This window comes from Dendronephthya gigantea, unplaced genomic scaffold, assembly GCF_004324835.1.
Source record: "Dendronephthya gigantea isolate DGI-Jeju-01 unplaced genomic scaffold, DenGig_1.0 000111F, whole genome shotgun sequence".
In the NCBI taxonomy this organism is placed as follows: domain Eukaryota; kingdom Metazoa; phylum Cnidaria; class Anthozoa; order Malacalcyonacea; family Nephtheidae; genus Dendronephthya; species Dendronephthya gigantea.
The window spans coordinates 245,054-264,972 of NW_021163121.1; the positions used below are offsets into that span (position 1 = coordinate 245,054).

At 37.6% G+C, this 19,919-nt stretch overlaps 1 protein-coding gene across 1 annotated transcript; it reads left to right on the forward strand.

The window, feature by feature from the left end:
* Positions 1-5,010: 5,010 nt before the first annotated feature.
* Positions 5,011-19,750, forward strand: LOC114535154 (fibulin-1-like). Its single transcript, XM_028556537.1, has 5 exons — positions 5,011-5,041; positions 11,785-11,892; positions 18,238-18,360; positions 19,539-19,667; positions 19,728-19,750. Exons 2-5 carry the CDS (start codon positions 11,799-11,801, stop codon positions 19,748-19,750), a joined length of 369 nt encoding a protein of 122 aa, XP_028412338.1. The 5' UTR covers positions 5,011-5,041; positions 11,785-11,798.
* The last annotated feature ends 169 nt before the right edge of the window (positions 19,751-19,919 follow it).

The window sequence follows — 19,919 nt, forward strand, 5'->3', positions numbered from 1 at the left end:
TCGAGTAGCGGCGCTTAATCGATCATTTACGGTATGCCTATGGTTGAATTGAAGTGCAGTAACATTTCAACAATCACCTAAGTGCTAAGGATTATACTCTTGTCAGATCATATGGGCCGTTGTGAGATTTAAATCATTTGATCGGAAGCGATAGAAGACAACAGACCAATCGTGTAATACCAAAGTGTGAGCAAGCCACTGGACTGAATATTGATGCGTTAAATTAAAAAAAACATGTCTGCTAGAAATTATTTAACTTAAACAGTCATCTTACCTGCATTTGTTTTATATAGTATGTATTGCTATGTACAGGCAGAAACAAGCCTGTATTATCAGTAAATAATCTTCTAGAGCAAAGTATATAATCTTCCGTGAACATATCTATATATAGAAAATCATTAATAGCATATGTGTAGCATGGACATACTTTCGAATTTATCGATCAAATCGTCCTGATTTTTTTACTTTAAGACAGCGACGAGGTCTTCATATAATGATTCTTGAGTAATATCCACGACAAATGATAATTCGAGTGTTTTATGAGGTAATAAATTGAAAATTAAACGAGATTTACCTTAAGTTGAAGTTTGATGATAATTCTACTAAACCGTATAGTTACGTACTTCCGGTTAACATGAGACTTTAACAATTGTGGACACAGCCTAGAAAAGTGCAAAACTCGGACATTCTATTGTAACACAGAATTTTGAATACATTATTATCAATAATAGGTTTGTTATAGAATTTCCGAAACACAGAGACCAATGAAAAACCCAGATGCTTTAGGACCACGTGGTTTCACCAAAGAAATTAGTAATTTTGTAGATTTGGGCTTCCTTAGCTTCAAAGTTCTACTCAAATAAGTCCTACTCAAATAAGTAAGATGTAAAGTGCATTCTAATGCTGCGTTAAATTCTCGTGAAAGTTAATCAGCAACAGTATTTTGTTTGCCTGGACTCGGAGTGAACGCGACCGATAACCAATTATTGCGAGCTATCATGGCCCATAGCCAAATATCTTTATTAACATTGTCACACTCTATAGATTTGAAATTTTTGCATCCTCCCGTTTTATTTGCGTTTTTAATATGCGACGTCTGTTGTATTATCTGATTGAATTCGGATATGCGTTTCACAGGTGCTATCAAGAAGTGATGTTAACACAAACTTTATCGCCAGAAGTTCTAAAACGTTAATATGAAATTCATTTCGTGTGCGGACCACAGCCCTTGTGTCCTAGTTTCGTTAACAATGGCTCCCGAACTTATATGTGAGGCATCAGTTGTCATAATCAAATGAGCCGGGATGCCATGATCAATAATCCTAGATGCAGTTGTAGGGAAGATACCCAGCACTTAATTTCATTAATACTGGCCTGTGATAGAAACCAAAATCCCCGTGTGAGTGTCATAATGCTAAGGTCTTATCACGCTCTAGTGCTATATAGTTTAACGCTACAAATCCAACTCCAGAAAATGTAGAGACAAGATCCAATAATAGAAGGTAACTGTCGAATTGTAACTTCGGGAAGCTTTGATAATTATACACAAAGAGCAGTAATTTTATAATTTTCTTCGCCGTGAGCAAAACAGTCAATGTAGTGGAGTTTAATAAAAATCCCCAAAATTCCAAAGTTTGCGTTGGTTGAAATACCGACTTAGAATGAACTGGTACAAAACCTAGTTGGACAAATAACTGAGCTGCATTAAAAGTAACACCTTTGAGCAACCGGAGAGAATCTTCAATGTAAATGGAGTCATGAATGTAACCGAGACAAGAGTGACCAAATTTTGATCACAGTGTGTTCAATAGTCGCATCGGTAAAGAAGTAAATTGATGAAGTTTCCCTCTGCAAGATAATTTAAGGTATTTTCTATCGGACGGTATTATGGGCACAGAATAGTAAGCGTGGCGTAAATCAATAGCGGTCATGAAACAGCCAGGTTTCATGAGTTTGAAAGCTATTTCCAAAGTGTCCATTTTGAACTTGCGTCAAGTGACAGCCTCATTAAGTCTTTTAAGGTTAAAAATCACTTGAAATTTTTCTGGCTCCTTTTTAGGCCGAATAAAAATTGGGGAAAAGCCCCACCACTCTCAGAAGGCGTTTCCTGAATTTTGTTTTCAGATAAAAAATCAATAACTTTTTTATCAATAGCTTGTTGTTCAAGAATCAAAAATTTGTATTCCCGATTAAAACTTGTTGCTGAGGTGTCGTAATCAAATTCAACTTTACAACTGCTTAGAAAAACTTAAGACAAATGCATCTGACGTAATTCCTTGCCATTGCCCAGCTACAAACGCTGGCTGTTCAGAAAACAATTCAGTTATTATAGCGAAAGTATTGACCTGTGGCGGAGCGAGTGGAATTAACTCTGATTCGGCTTGTTCTGGGTGGAACTGAACTTCGCGTCTGGTCTTCGCCGATACGAGTCTCTGTCGCCGAAAAAAGACTGAAGGATAGAAAGTCGTTGATTGTAATTCTTTCCACTGTTGCCTCTCATTGAGGTTGTATGACTTGATCATTTCGGTAGAAATGACGGGTAAGGGTGAAATCTCTATCGACGTCCCTTACGGGAACCAGAGAGTTTTGTTTCGAGTTTATTAGCCTTTGCGACTTCATCAATTTCTTTATCAGCATCATCCCCAAACAAGATTCAACTCTCTGTTGCCAGACAAAGCGAGAACAAGGGCATAACTTCTCGCGTTGTTTTATCGCAAGATTGAGTAATAACATAAATTGAGAAGATAAATAATATTTGGCACTTTTTCATGGAACTGCCCGCTGTTCGGGTGGCTTGTTTAAGTTGCTGCCAGACAAACTTGTTGACTTTTGCAGCGACGAGTGAATCGTAATTTTCAGGTCGCAGATACTTTTGAGCTCTTCCCGTTTAGCCTTGGGTAATCAATCTGACACAAGCTCGCTTATGAGTTTCGCCAATTTCTCGTCAATCGCTGGCCTTGTTTTTTCAGCAGCAAGGTCGTCAAACGAACTAGATGTGTCAGCGGTGTTCGGCTCATGCATTAAGATAATTCTGTATCATATCAGTGTCTTGGGGCTCGACCTGTTGTTGTTGACTAGTTTGTTCATCAGGGTGATTACACGCCTCAGTTCCGCCAACGTAATCTTCGAAGTGCTTTAACATATCATCTCGCATCTGTGACATCTTCTCATATACCATGTCAGCTACAGACTCTAGCAACTGGTCTTTTAAAGGGGATAATGTACTTGTTTGATCAGTCGGAGGCGGTTCTGTACATTGGTGTTCATTTCTGTCCATGAATGCCACTAAATTTTTTGCGAGAACTTAGACTAAATAATCAGTTACACATGATGTGCAGTGATCAGCAGAGGAAAACTATAACTTTTTTCCCCTAAATTCATTCAGTGGTGTAGCCAGCCTCACAATTTAGTTTGACATATAGGTTTACCGCGTTTTTTGTTAGGTTAATTTTCGACAATAATGTAAGTGCTGTTAATTTCTCACAATTCCGGCCATGTCATAGGACGTATGAAACGTCTTTGTTTTGGTAACGCTATCACAGCAAAAGAGCGCAATGCTCAAGTTCAAATAACAATAAGGATGAGGTACAAGGCAGTATTATCACCTCATGGGATTCTGACATAACCACAAGCGATGTCTATCAAAATCGCGTTTAAATTACTCTTTCATATCCCCTCTATAGGAATGAAAGAGTATGTCATAGTTTCCAGCCCAGATCTACGGCTCAACGCGGGTTAAATTTGGAAACTGGAAATTGGGAAAATATCATACCGGGCTAAAAACTCTGAGCCTGCGGTTTATCAACATGTAACAATGTTGTGCTTCCATTATTGTTTACACTTGTCGTGTAACAATATTGTTCAATGTTGATAACAACTCTGAACAATGTGGGCAGCACAACATTTTTCAATCCTGTTCACATCAATACTGCATAAACCTGATCGTTTTTAGGCGTGAAAAGGAAGCCCGTCAGCAGAGCATGAAAGCACTACTTCAAATAGCTCGAATGGAAAAGGGATTCCGCACAATATAAAGGAGTCGGCATGCGCAGTGTTTTCGTCTGCAGATATTCTCCGCTGATTGTTTAATTTTTATTTTAGTGGTTTGTAATAAGCGATCTCGCCTGTATGTAGAGCGATAAATCTGGCATGAAATACAAACTTCGACATAAAGAGAAACATTTCTTAGAACGATTAAGCTTTGCAGCACCTTGAACGCGGTATTCGCGGAAATCAATTGCAAGTCTATCGCCTGTATTCAAAGACTCCCGCACACTCATTGAGAATGATATAGAAATTTTGTTATTACTTCATGATCAATGAGAACATTTTTTTGGTCAATGGAAAAATCCAAGGTGAGGATTAAGCTGGATCGTATTCGACTGAAAAATGAAAATACCGGCATTAAAACGTTATTAGAAGATTGAGAACTCCGACTCAATGAGTTTGAGTGTTAGTGAACCTTTGGAATACGGGCGTATGTCTGTCAATAATTAAATTATTTGTTGTATTTGTTGCTGCTTTCATCACGCTGTTCCCTTAAATAGCAATATCCCAGATTATATATACGTCTGACTTTGAACCAGTTTTAATAATAATTTCAATTCTGTATTGTTGTTCACTGTAGATATTTATTTTGGACTGAGTATTATGGAGGAAAGGTGATGCGAAGACACTTGGCTACTAAAAAGGAAAAACAAATAATTATATGGTTTCAACAGAAATAAGGATTACTATCTGGCTCTGGATTACAACAGGAAGCGAGTGTACGCGTACGAGGGATGGGCAAAAGTTAATGTCATAATTGAAATGGATTACGATGGCCGTAACAGCAATCAGACAACTAATTATAGTTCAGCTGATCGATACCAACGGATGTCAGCGGACGGTGTTGGAGATTTTCTTTACTGGAAAGAAAGAAGTTCACCCATTTTCATAAAAATGAATGTCACCAGCAGAAATATATCTCGTTATATTCCGTTACCAAAAATCTTCGTCGTGAGAAAGTTTCTCGTCGTAGACAAAGATCGACAACCTGAAGGTAAGTTCGTACATTCTGGTAAATGTTCGTGTAAGGTTCACTTTTTGAATTCGCTTTTCGGTAAGGAAACTACAAAACAGAAATTAGAGTAAATCTTCCGTCGAAAAAATAATTTCCTCGCTCTCACAGACGCAGCATTTTGTAGTTTCATATATAGCTTTTATGAAATGAAAACCCCTCAATTTATTTTGGTTTTTGTTTATATACACGGATATACGACAATTTAGATTTTTATAATAAATCTGAGCCATAGCTCTTTCTCTAAGGCAAAGCATCTGACAATGCAGTTGTTATGATATAATCAAGATATGGCTTGCGATGTTGTTGTTTGCCCTGTTGAACATTACAGAAAATTATGCGGAATTGTTTAGGCACTGCGGATTAATTCAATCAGAACTGCCCCACAAAAAACTGTCTTCGTAACGTATTCAGTCAAACTTTATTTACTTCCTTCTTCTCAACAGAATGAGCAAGATATAAATGCAAAATACAAGAGGAAAAAACAATACGGCCACATATGCATGCAATAAAAACTCTCTTTCGCGCAATAGAAGCATAAAAAATCACAAAACGTTCGTCAAAAAATGCAGTGTTTTTAATGCAACAGCAGATACCACTCATGAACCTATATAAATATTATATGTTACATTCCTCGTTCTTAGGAAAAACGCGTAAGATTCTACATATGCTACTATTCCGCAATATATCTCACAAAAATATACAGTATCCAATACCAAAATATGCCTATCAATACAATAGAATGAAAAATACGATAATATACAAGAGAACTATACTAAACACAGGCTTTTTCAGAAAATGCGGAAATTTCATGAAAATATACGATGTTTTTATTTTCTGAATAGGGACATGCATCACAAAACTTCACGTCACTAACAACAACAGCTCTCATTAAAGCACAAAAGATTGTCCTATCAATATATTTATGTGGTGTAATATTCCTCGTTGTTCACAAAATAACATGTATGGGATATCAGCGAACTATCCAAAGCAAAGGCCTTTTCGATGAAGTTCGATTTATACAAGGGCTATTCCAGGCAGCAAGTATAATTTCGGTTATATGAGGGAACGAAGGAAGAAATATATGAGAACACAAGCGGTATGGCATACTAATCTGTGCTTCACATCACTTTTTAACCGAAGAATCCAAAAAAACATAGGTATTACCCCTCTGAACTGACCTGTCCCATGAACCTGCTGTGGCTTATATAACCCTGCATGAACAATGGAGGGGTAAAGGGATGGATCATATATTTCTCCTTTCGTTCCCTCATATAACCGAAGTTGTACTCGCAGGCTGGAACAGCCCTTGTAAACTCGAATTATATTTCGGGAACTGCGGTCGAAATATATGAGAATACAAGCGGTAGAGTTCAACACTACAACAGTAAATTGTATATAATTTAAACTTGCTTTATTTCTCTCCGTACAAAAAATATCAGTCTAAAGACTTTATTATGATCAATTTAACACAACACGACCAGAATTTGGTGTCGATACCATAGGTCTGTAATAGAACTGTCAAAAAGTGGACTCTTTATTGCAGTCAGCCATCTTCAGTATCTCATCTAAGGGAACAGATCCGTTGGCAGCTGCTAAAGTTGCTGCTCCCCTTACTGAATGCGCTTTGAAGATTTTTGTATCTATACCAGCCTGACCCAGCATTGAACGAATCCAGCGAGCAAGCGTTGCTGAACTGACTGGTTTATGAGGTTTAATAAATGAAAGGAACCGCTTATCGGGTTGGTCTTTTGAAGTTTCCCTAAACTCCGCCGTCGTTGAAATGTAATGTTTAAAACATGCCACTGTCATTACCTACGGTCATCTGGAAAACAAGTATAAAATGCCGAAACGGCCTCATCCGGTCAAGTCTTTGCGGTAAATAAAGTAAAAGCTAGAACCTCTGGAGAAAGCTTGCAGTGATTGAGGTCTAAATCAGAGAGGGATGAGACTCTTTTTGGAAAAGTCAAGGCAACGAGATGTGAAATACGCCTAGATGGAGACGTGGACACATCGGATGAATCGATGGGGCGGATGGATTTATCACGAGATGTTTGTTGTTTGGCAGGATATCGGCTGTTCGACGAGAAGGCTGATTAGTAAGGGCAACCAAGGCTGCATGGGGTTGCCAAATTGGCGCTATTGAGACGATCTCTGTTTGGTCCGACACAACGTTTTTGAGGACCATAGGGAGTAAGTTGAACGGTGGGAAGGCATATCCCGCAAGTCCTTTCCAGTTGATCGTGAAGCATCCCAATGTTGGGCCTCTGGGTCCGGTCTCCAACTGATGTAATTTTTCAGTTGACGTGTTAGTCGAGACGCAAAGTGGTCCGTTCGACAGTCTTTCAGGAACGGTCTCAAAATTTTAGGATCGACCATCCAGTCGCTGTTGTCCAGAAATTGTCTTGACTTGAGGTCTGATTGAATGTTGGTCTTTCCCGGAAAGTGATGGGCTATGAAAAAAAGGTCTCTCTGATTGCACCAATCCCAAAGTTGTAATGTCAGCTCCAGTAACTGTAACGATTGGATGCCGCCCTTGTTCTTTATGTAGGCAACGCCGGTAGAATTGTCCATGTTCATTGACACCGTCCTTGCACGACTGTTCTTCAAGAGGGGCTTCAGGCCAAGAAAAGCAGCCTTCTACTCGAGTATATTTATATATAACAACCTCTCGGTGACTGATCATTTCCCGTTTGTATGATTGGTGCTGCTGACTGCTCCCCATCCCTGTTCCAAGGCATCGGAAAAAATTGTTACATCCGGGGGTGGTATCATAATCGGGCTGCTATTGATGGTCGTCATATTTCGAAGCCACCACTGGACTTCCGCTCTTTGTTTTTGTCCGGAAGATACACTTTCACTTTGTTATTGTATTTTGAGCTGTGCAGGTTGCGGATAAGTAAAGCTTGAAGAAAACGAAAATGAAGAGGAGCTTTCCAAATTGCTGGGCGGTAAGATTCTAGCAAACCAAATAGTTGAGCTATGCTCCTTAATGTATGTTTCTCCGCTTTCAGCAATTGTTGACAAAGTACTAGCATTTTGTTTATCTTTTTCTCAGGTAGGGAGATGATCATTATGTTCGAGTTGATTATGAACCACTAGATATGGATTACTTGAGTCGGAGACAGGATGGATTCTTCTTGATTTTCTATGAGTCCCAGGGACCCCAATAACTGTAAATCGGTTTGTCTCCTCCTGTGTTGCCCCGATGATAAACATATCGTCGAGGAAAACTATTAGCAGAAAGCCTCGTTTCCTTGAATAATTCGCAATCGGTTTCATTAACCGAGTGAAGATCATTGGAGCTTTGTTGAGGCCAAAAGGGAGAGATTTGAATTGATAGATGTCAGATTGCTGTCAGACTTTGCTACTGTTTGAAGCCGCTTGCTAATTTTGCGGTCGTTTGAAATGAGACTGGGGAAGGACGAAAAAACCGACACGGCTTGTTTCAAGTTTTGTATTTTCCTGACAAGGGAAAACTTCTGCTTGAATGTTTAAAGTCTTGGTTATATAATCGGGGGGCCGTGGGTACCAGGTTTTTTGCCAAGCCCCACGATAATTCGGTTTCTCCACATGGAATGGTGGGAAAGTCAGGTCCAAAAAGCAACCTTTTGGTATTTGGTTTGCCAAATCCACTTTTGATTTATTAGTTGACGTTAATACCTTCTTGCGGCGCAGTATGGATAATTGCGTGTTAGCCGAAGCTACAAGACATAGTGATTGCTTAACAAGTAATTTGAGATATGTAGGGGAAACAGGAATGTTATTCTCTAAACGGTAATACAATGTGCATAATGCACCTGTGATATTTAACATGGCGCGTTGGACCACTGCGAGCTCTTTATCTCGCTCCTGAACGAACTTTTTGTCTTGATAAGAAATGTGAGTTAACATTGCAAGATCTAGAGTAGGAGCAACAAGTGCATCGTCTTGGGGAAATCACAAATGTGATCAAAGGATTATTTCTTTCCAAAATTCTTTTGCAGAAAGTCGTTAAATTCTGAAGATGCTGACCACGAGGTCGTAACGGATTCGGGGTCTTAAAAACTTGATTGACCCTCGGTGGATTTACTATGTTCCAGTGTTTGTTGATTTGTCATTTCTCCACGTATATCCTCGGTATTGAGACAAGCTTTTTGATGTGTAGTAGAGTTGAAAGGCTTAATAGTCTGTTCTGGCGGCTTAATAGTCTGCTCTGGTGGCTCAATAGCCTCAAAGTCCTCGCAGTTCAAGGGATTGTCGTTTCCCGCAAAAATCGAAATTGTGTCATCGTCCCGCTCGGGATCTGCTAGATTTTCAAAATGAGAATGTGTAATATTTTCGCAAACCATGGCATGTTCAAGCTGTGAAATTCTTTTATTACACACCTCCGTGTTAGATTTGAGATCAGAAACTATATATGAGATAGTGCAAAGTTGCCGCAGCATTTCCTGGCTAATTTTGTTATTATTTGACTGATCTGTTTCGTGGGGGGATTTTTTAAACTTCGAAGATCGGTGGGTAGAGTCGCGAGATTGAGATCTTTTTCGCTTGTGATGAATAGATATGGTCTAAAATATATTTAAGTGTCTAGAGAGATTGAAAAAACAAAAAGGAAAGGGTAAAAAGATGAAGATATTTGCCTACCTGAAGCTTACCTGTTCGTGTGCTTCAGCACAAGGTATAAAAGCCACAGCAGGTTCATAGGACAGATCAGTTCAGGGGGGGTAATACCTATATTTCTCAGGGTTCTTGGGTTAAAAGTGATGTGAAGCACATATTGTAATGCCATATCGCTTGTATTCTCGTATATTTCGATCGGAGTTCCCAAAATACAGTATAATCCGCAAAATGTCACTACAATATATAATACGCAAGTTATGTCTATCAATACGATAGTTATATGTATTCCCGTTCTCATGAAAAATACGAGCAATTTATAATTTAACTATGTTCAACACACGCACTTTTGATAACAAAATGCAATATTTCTCGTTCTGAACGTTTTTAAGGGTCGGCTCTAGTTTACCTTAGTTACACGCTATTCTGTGTACCTGTTATGAATGGACAGAGTGTGCATGTTCACTCATAGTAACCTAACCGACCATTCGATGCCGATGGCACGTACGGATCAACAACCTTTTCACATCCGACTGTCTACGTATTATGCACGAATATACATATTCCGTTTACTGATGGTGAACTAGCAATATTAGTCCATTCTATATCAAGGGTACGGATCGCAACCTTGTCAAGGGCCTACCTACCATAATATCTAATGCATGGCAGGAATTAATACTGTTCATTAATTTCGAACCGGCGTTGTTCAAGTTTGTGCTTTTCACCGGTGCATGGATTTCGATCAAGAACCTTTCTCAAAACGTGTTTTATACGTACGTGTTTTTACGTCTGGATATAAGTCTGGACTATTCGTGTTAACCAGGCATAAACTAGTGAAATTTACGTCTTCAGATTAATGCGTGACAAAGCAGCGAAATCTCGGACTTGTTTAACAGGACACTGTAATTAGACGCTGTAGCACCAAATAGTTTTTCCTGTGGCTCTATGATACAGGTTCAGATTTCAGGATTCCGTTCCTTTGGCAAAGTTCGCATAAACATAAAGATCGAGTAAAGCCCAATATTTTGATGTGGTATTTTAATTGCGAGTCTAAAAAAATTCTTTGATCTTTAGCTTCTGAAATCAAGTATTTTATTGGGCATATGACCAAGGAATGTAAAAATTTAACTTATTCTTAAAATTTCGCTAACGAGTTCCACCCTTAAAAAATCCATCCTACCTCAATGGCTGGTTTCACAAAGTTTGTCTCGCAAACAAGAAACTTCTATAAATCTGTTTAACTGTGGGCTTCGGACGTCAAATCGGTTCATTGTTTTGGTCACATGACTTCATGGTATTGTTATTCATTTGTTTTAATTATAAATTTACGCGCAAATCATACAGTACTACAAAAATGCATTCGGACGAACATACAGCCAAGGAAAGCAGACACATTGCTGACACTATTAATTTCATCTTAAGGTGGAGATGTTACGAGTGGATATTTTACAGCGAGCTTTCAAGCAATTTCACTCAGATTTATAGTTAATTACGGCTATTATTTTACTGGCGTACAAATTTAAAACAGGGTTGCCAGATTACTGAAAAAAGAAGCCAAACATTGTTTTAGTCGGCCAAACACTGTTTATACGGGCCGAAACTACCTATTTGAGTTTCTCGTGCCATTGGTCCTCGTGCCCAATTCTAAGCGGCCGGTGCCAAAAATTCACGTGGTATAAATTGGGCTTAATTTTGTGCCTGTAGACTAACGATTCTTTCCCATTATTTCCAGCAGTGAACTTTACGTCAATGAAACGGCAATGTGATGTTTAAGAACTCGCACATCATTATTTGCTGCTATGCTGCGATTTTACATAATTTAGACACATCTATAAATACGCTATTAACTTTGGGCGCTGATGTCGTAAATTTTTAGGTATCTTGATGATTCATGTAATTTGAGGTGTGAAGATTTAAAAGCTGAGCAATTAGCATTATTAAAGTGAAAACCTAACCATGCTGGTTCACCAAAATATCAATTTGATTTGTTGATAGCAAGAAAGATTGTTAGCGCTACTCTGCTAAAGCGCTACGCTGCTGTTAGCAGCTAAATTAAACAAATTTTGCATATTTAAAACTTTTTCCCTAGAATACTAAATTTATGGAGTTTTTTTTTTCTTTGGCAGGAAAATGCACAAAAATGTCATGTATTCACGGCCATTGTTCTAACACAAATGGCTCAGAAATTTGTCATTGTGATAAGGGTTTCAAATATAACGGACAAGCTTGCAAAGGTATATAATAAATGAATCTAAAAATTTTTTCACGTCATGTATGAAATATGTGACCTTCCACGGGAAAACGTACGTTAACGATATTTCGTTGAAACGGCAAAACGAACGGATAACGAACGGGTAGTGAACGATCTGTAATAACGTTTCAACGAACCCAAAAAACGTTTTGACGAATTCAGCTAAAAATGTGAACGTTTAAAGTCGAGAATACGAACGGATAAATAAACGTTCAATCTGAAGCCGTTTGAACGATTTATGTTTATGAACGGTTTTAACGAATTAGTCTGAACGCCTGTTGCGCGTATGATTGACGCAAGATATTATTGACTAATTAAAAGAATAGGAAATATTTTCAAACACGTAACATGTGTTGGCGCAAGTATGCGTGTACATATAAATAGCTATACCTTCATTTGAATGTTTAACTAAATTTATTAGCTAAACTACCTAAATCACATTATTTTATACTTTATATACATATATACATTTGCATTTTGCATCAAAATTCGGGTTTATTAATCGTTAGAAAGCCTTCAGTTATTAGTACAAATTATCATCGTTACGTCAAATTAATCAATGCATCATCTGCAACTATACCCATCAAAATATTCAGCGCGTGTTTATTTGCAACAACGTAACAGATTTTGTAAATCTCTCCACGGACAAACTATATGTATGGGTGGTTAAGGACATATAAACACATCATGCATGCATCCGTTTTATTAACACGACTCTAAACCGAGAGTAAACGAAGATTGCCATAAATGGCCTGGCTTCGATAATAATATCATAGGCAATGTCATTGGTCACCGTCTAAGTTTGGTTGAGTTTCAGCTACTGGATACATATTTTATGTTAAACTAAACACAAGAGATTCCAGTGTACACTATTGCTTATACTCTTTGACGCGCAAACGACTAAATTAATTATCGCAAGGATCAAGTTGTTTACAGATGATAACCAGACATTAATAACAGTTATACAGAATATCGCATACGCAAAGCTCGTTTGTATACGAACCAGCGTAGTAACGTGTGCTTGCATGCTGTCAAAACTTATTTGGTATAAATAGCCTACTACATTAAATATCCCAACCATTTATGCACGTGAAAATCCACATTTCAATTTCAGCAATGCATTGCGCGGTAATAAAATATTTAAAATATAAGCTTGGATATTTACCTAGTGCTCACAATATGTTCCGTGCGGCAATAGCCTCTAGCTGCGGTCAAGCTTGTCGCGGAATGTCGCCTATACACAGTACTGTCAGTAGCAACTAAGGGCATCATTACACCTTAAGAATATTTAAAAATTTGATAATAATCTATTTTATCCACTGCATGCACCATCGCCATATTTTCTTCGCAAAGCTAAAGCTGCAATGTCCCTATTTCTGCCGCCATATTTTTTCATGTAAGTGATATGTTTTGTGACCATACGACCACATATGCATGTGTTACTTGTGATATTAAATTAGCTAACTAAATTCCTGGTGGTCATATTCATCAGGAAATATTTTATTTTCCCCAAATATTCGACCATCTACATAGGTAACTGTGTAAATACCTATGCTACCTGCATGAGCCTAACAATAGTGACCTAAAGAAATAGAACGCGCGTAAATTAATGGGATAATTTTTGAAATCTTCATTTCAAACCACCGCGGCAATCCGCAATCCCGAAGGTCCGAATTCAGTTCCGCCCTGCAAAACAACTTAATACTCAACCCCGGCAGCAAGAAAAGATTGCACAGTATTTTCACTAAAGCATATAGCAATAGCAGACGCCCATATAGAAACCAGGTTTTTAAATCACAAAGAGTGCAAATAATTTTTTCTGCAAAGCATATAGCAATGCTGCCGCCCATATAGAAACGACAATGCCAAATGCATGCACAGGGGAGTTTATACTCACCATTTTGAGAAACAAACGATCCTCAACATCTTCGAGACATCTACTTGTGACACAATTTGTGCCTCCTGCTTACAGTAAAATTAACTAATCAAGATTATTTAAGACATGCATGAAAGCATTAATCCATTTTGTCTGGCGAAATCTTTTTATATCATATAATTATATATATTTCGAAGTAGCATCTACCCCTTTTTTATGAAAAATGTCAGCAAAGTTTGTAAACAATTGTTGTTTCAATGTAAGTAAATGCATCCTATAAATTGTAACCACCACGGCCCAAGCTAACAACTTTTCTAACCTCAGCCAAGCCATTTTCAAGGTCTGGCAACCTTTCATGTCATGTTTATTCGGAATGATTGGATGATCGTGGCCCAACTTGATTCCACCGGCCATGATAAGCAATCTAAAGAGGTATATTGCAGTGCGCATTTATATCCGAATACATTTTACTCGCGTTAACATATACATAAAATGCAATTGAGAACGTCTTGTTGTATACAATTGCATGATCATCTATATGAAATCTTACTTCGAATGCGTGTCATATTTCGATATATATGCATGATCAATAGAGAGCTACAGTTTAGCCAAGCAAATACACTCAAGGAAAAAAAACACTTTAGTTTAAAACAAGAGAACCGTTATACGAATTCTGTTGATGATCTCATCAATAAGCCTGATTTCAATGCTTGGAGGAAAATAATTGCAAGCGCGCCTAATAAAGTGGCCAAGTCATGACTTTCCTTATATCATAGCTAATGTTTCATTTAGTGTTCATACCTGGTATTAACCTTTATATATGCTTGCGTTAAAACGCCTTGACTTCTCCATAGATGCTAATATCCAGCAAATATTTGGGACAGTCTTCGCGAAATTATTGGTAAAGATCTTTACCCGCGCGCTCATGCACGCATAAACAGTTGACAGGCGCCATTTCAAATTTGCTCATTTTGCCGCTCTAGCTGGCAGGCTTCAAGGTGCAATGACCATGCATAGTTGCAATTTAATATCCGGAATGTAATTTCTAATCAAGGGAGGCCAAATCAAAATTAGTGAAAATTTTCCTGTTGCCCAACAGCTGATATGTTGTCCAAGCAAGATAAATTCCAATGCTCCTTTTCTGATGAATTATATATAGCGAAATATATGGTGGCAAAATATCTGAAAGGTCAAACTTAAATGTTTGTAAACGTTAGCTTGGCAACTTGCCCTTTGGGCTTGTGTCAGCCCAGTTGTGCGCAATGAAGGACTGCACGCACTTTAAAACATAGCGCAAAACTCAACCTCACAAAACACGGAATTTTTTTTGTAATAAAAAAGTCACACAATGAACATCATTGATATAGGTTCATTACTCTCATACAGTTCTCTATCATTTATACGATTTGAGCCTTCTCCGCGTTCCACGTTTCCGATTCGAGGAGCAAGTCGAGAGAAATCAAATTACAACCAAAATATACATGGGGAGTGAATTGTGCTGAAATGTGCATATATCAATATATATGAAGTATTTTTTTGTGAATTAAGAGTCTAAATAAATATTTACAATGCATGAGTTATATTTATGCCATGTATAAGTTATATTTATGCAATTGCCACCGTTCAACATGCCAGCAACGATCGAGCCAGATGGCTTAGATCTGGGGAGAAAAAGATACCTTTTTAAGGAAATAAGACAATTTTGTAAGCGGGGCACTGAGGATCTTGTTGCTCCGGCTCTAGTTTTAGACTAGATGCACGTACATATTTAAATTGCTATTATATTCATGCAGTGGCGTAACGAACAGAGCTGAGGATGGGGTCTTGAGGTATACTTGGTACTGCGGGGTCCCTTAATTCGCTGTTTGTCATAAATCACGTTTTGCTTATACTATGATATTTCGTTATCTATCCTGGCCTCCAATAAATGAGGATCTCTTAGTTCTCGTCGTAACCCTACCGAACGCGCGTTAGGTCACTGTGTTTGTGTCTTCAAATATTACCTAGGGTATTTCAATTGTTGTATAATTTGTAGCTATGTCAGACTGCATTAAAGACAACGAATTTCAAGCTGAAAGGTCCGTCCTAGGATGCGGTCCTTAATTTTGAATAGATTTTAATCAGTACTGCTTCGTACGGAGGCCAGATAAGTTTATCAGATGTAAATAAATTAGCTATATATACACATGGTTTAAAAGTACGATATTAATATGTAACACGCAAAATCCCTCAATTCGTTTTAAAATCTGGTTTTGTCTGTTTACATACATTTAGAGACTTCCGACAATTATGCAACTTAATTAGCACCTTGCCAAGGCATATTATGGCTCGTAATGCTAATATATGGCTTGCGAGTTGTTTGGGTGCGCGGTGAAATTTGGCTTATGGAAGCTACAGAAGTATAGTAAAGCACAAATTCTAACAATTTAGTGCATTACCGAAATTCAAAAAACGATAATTTTTTGAGAGAAAGCTTAAGACGTGAAATTTGACGCTAATGGAATAATTGCATGCACTGAATCTTAATAGCCTTCTGTCTGCATGACGCTAAGCATAAACCATAACATGAAGCGCACAAAATAGCATTCGATTAGGCTAGATTGATATAACCCCACTATTTCCTTTACAAGCCTTCAATACTAAGGAACTGAATACGTTTCTGGGAGTATTTCTGTGTAGCACATTCTGCGCTTCTTCTACAAAGTTGTAGCATATGTTGAACCAAATCCAATGCGATTGAACGAAATTCCGGCAAACGTTTCAACGAACGGTAAATCAAACGGTTGAACGCTTTCGGACCAATTTTCAAACGTTTTTTCCTAAGCGTTCGAACGGGCAATTTCGAACGATGAACGATCTCGAAAATCGTTTCAACGAACGCTTCAAGCGTTTGAACGGCAAACGAACGGATAACGAACGATATTTTCGAACGAACGAAATAGCGTTAACGTATGTTTTCCCGTGGAAGGTCACATATAAGGGTAGTTTAGCAAACAACACGCGACGCCTAGGACGTCGCAAAAATAGCCTGGATACGCATCTATATTGGTTATGGTTACGGCATATTGACGCCATTTTTACGGTGCCTTACGCGTCACGAGGTGTTTGCTAAATTTCGCTAATGCTCCGTATATTTCACCTACACGCCTGAAAAAGATCAGGTTGATGCAATATTGATATGCATGAACAGAATGGAGCAATGTTGTGCTTCCACACGCGGTTCAGAGTTGATATCAACATTGAACAATATTGTCACACCCGATTCAGTTTCAACGATACTGTTCAATGTTGTTGACAAGTGTGAACAATAATGGCAGCACAACATTGCTCCATGCAGATAAACCGCAGGCTCAGAGTTTTTTTGCGTGTAAAAAGCGATATTATCCAAGGGCTGATATTGAAAATATAGACAACCATGATTTGTTATTCCACGGCTGTTTGCCTCTCAGCTAGGACAAATATTATATAGATCTCTGTCGGGCTTATCTCTATAATTTTGCCTGACTTTACTACCATCCTAAAACAAATAACGTCACAAGGTTTTGGCGGTTCATAATTCAATTTTCATATGTTTTTTTAATCCAAACTTTTTCCTGCTATTTAAAAAGCTTAAAGATTTTCACGGTCGAAACTAGAACGATCATATTTGTTTATTCATAAATCCAGTCTTGTCCGCGGATTTCTTTTCTAAGCTATTGCACTTACAAAAGACATCCGTCGCAAACAATTACATGATTATACGCAGTTTTACCTAAGCCTCAAAATTGCCATGCAAAAGAGTGACGTTCAAGCGCGGGCATTTACTGCATGTGGACATTAAATATTTATTATTACTACAAAAAGAGCAGTAACTATAGCAAAGATTAGGGAGAGCAGCCAAGAATTGCTCTGATGCGATCAGTGAGTTGTTACAAAGCGAACTCTTCTAATGATGAAAGCGATAACATTAGCGCTATCTCAATTGAAGCCGAATCAAAGCTTGCTGTTATTTATATGAGTAACTGGTAAAATATCAAAATATCGCTTGTTATACGCAATTAAGAATACTTGAACTTCGATACAAAACAAAATTAGCAAAGAATGAAATAATTGTATTTGTTGTTTCAGATTTTTTTGGTATATTCGAACCATTAATTTACCAAAATGATACTTTAAAGGCTTTTTGCAGCTGCTGCAGATTACCTTGATCCATTCAGAATAATTGGATAAGTTTAAATTGAGCAGCTCTTCAAGTTGTTACGCAAGGCTTTATTATGTTCAGATATATTCATATTGAAATAGTTAAAATAGGAGTATCAACAAGCATGACAGAGATGCAAACATTTAAGAAGGGTAGTACAATATTGTAAAAGATCTCGTCCCATAGCGTAGTATTTAGGCAGGCAGTATTTATCATTCCTTCAATCCAGTTTGGTGTTTATTAATATATTTTCCTTTAACCATTTCATTTAGATAATGATGAATGTTTGTCATCCCCATGTAATCCAGCCTTTTCAATCTCGTGCAACAACACCCCAGGTTCTTACAAATGTATATGTAAAAAAGGTTTCTATTCCAATGGAACGACATGTCTTGGTACGTATTTTTCGTGCGTAATTAGTTATTCAATCTTCTTCCTCGTCAACATCTGTAGTTAACCTCGCAACTACCCTCATTTGTGTCCTTAATTTTCTATCCAGCTGCGAATGTCGAAGTAAAAATTATCTGATTTACTTTAACAGGAATTTCCCATATTAGGACTGCTCAATAAAGTATGATTTCAGTGTATATAGTGAACTACCCATTCAAATTCGTCTAAATATTAGAACTATGCGGATATAACTCATGTGACGAATTACTCGCCTGTTTGAAAGTGTTTGCACACAGCCAAATTATTTACCTTTAGACGAACTATCCCAAGTTCGTCTAAACGGATGATCCGTCTCTGGTATAAACGGGCTATTTACATACCGGATTTTGTGTATCTCTTTTCTAATGGCGTATGAATTGGATTGTCCCACGGGAAATGGAAAGCAACCATGAAACGTTTCGTTTTAAGTGTAAATTGTTGTGTTTATCGTTTAAGCATATACTTCTTGTCTATTGTTAATTATGGTTGACATGTCTGTCTTTTTTATTTGAAGGTCGATTTATTAATCAAAATATGCCATGTCTGAAACTTAATGTTTTAAAAGGACTTTTAAATATCTAAATTATATATTTCATTTATGTTCTATTGAGAATTTCTGGCTCTTGGAAGAGCCTGATGGCGTGAATTTCGCATATTCGCAAACAACATCTGGGGCCAGTTGTATAAAAGACTGGTTAACTTTTACCTGCAGTTCAGGACAGAATTATCGAATCAGAGTCGTGTATTTGTGAGTTAAGTAGGATTTAACTATGCGAAATGATAGAGGTTTAAAGGGTCTTAATTTGGAGGTGGATTATACACACTTCAAATTCAAGCCAGGAACAGTTGATGGGAAAATGGGTCAACTATTATAGGTCCTCCGGCAGGGTTTAAATAAAAGTGCAGTAAAGTTATGCTTGAATTTTAAGTCATCAAAACTTTTCAAAGATTTTCGATGAAATCGATGACACAAAATTCTGACGATTTTCGATTACGCTAAGCCTTGTCGCAATACCCAGGAGTATGTCCTAATATTCGGGCGGAATTAATGAAAGTTCAATTTTCGAGCCATGTTTTTGTATGAAATCATTAATCATATTTTTACGATAGTCAATATGTATGATTTTTCAAATCGTTCTTTCAGATATTAATGAATGCCAATCACATCCGTATTGTGGCTGTAATTTAAATCGAGAAAAATGCGTCAACATGGAAGGATCTTGCAAATGTGCTTGCGCTGAAGAGATTCCTTCAAGTGAAACTGAATGTATTCGTAAGTACAATATTGAATGTATCTTTTTATCATCAAATCAGACATTTTTGTTCGTTCTAGCGATAAAATTTATGGATCGCTAATGTTATCACAGGCACAAAGCTGTTTATACTTTTAATAGCACATAGAAAATTACCTGAGGAACACTTTTTCACAAAATCAGATTTTCCAAATAAATATAGGTAGGCAGCATCAAATGATTGAAAATTGCATCGATGTTCTTCATGCATTTGAAGGCTTTCTCGGATATAT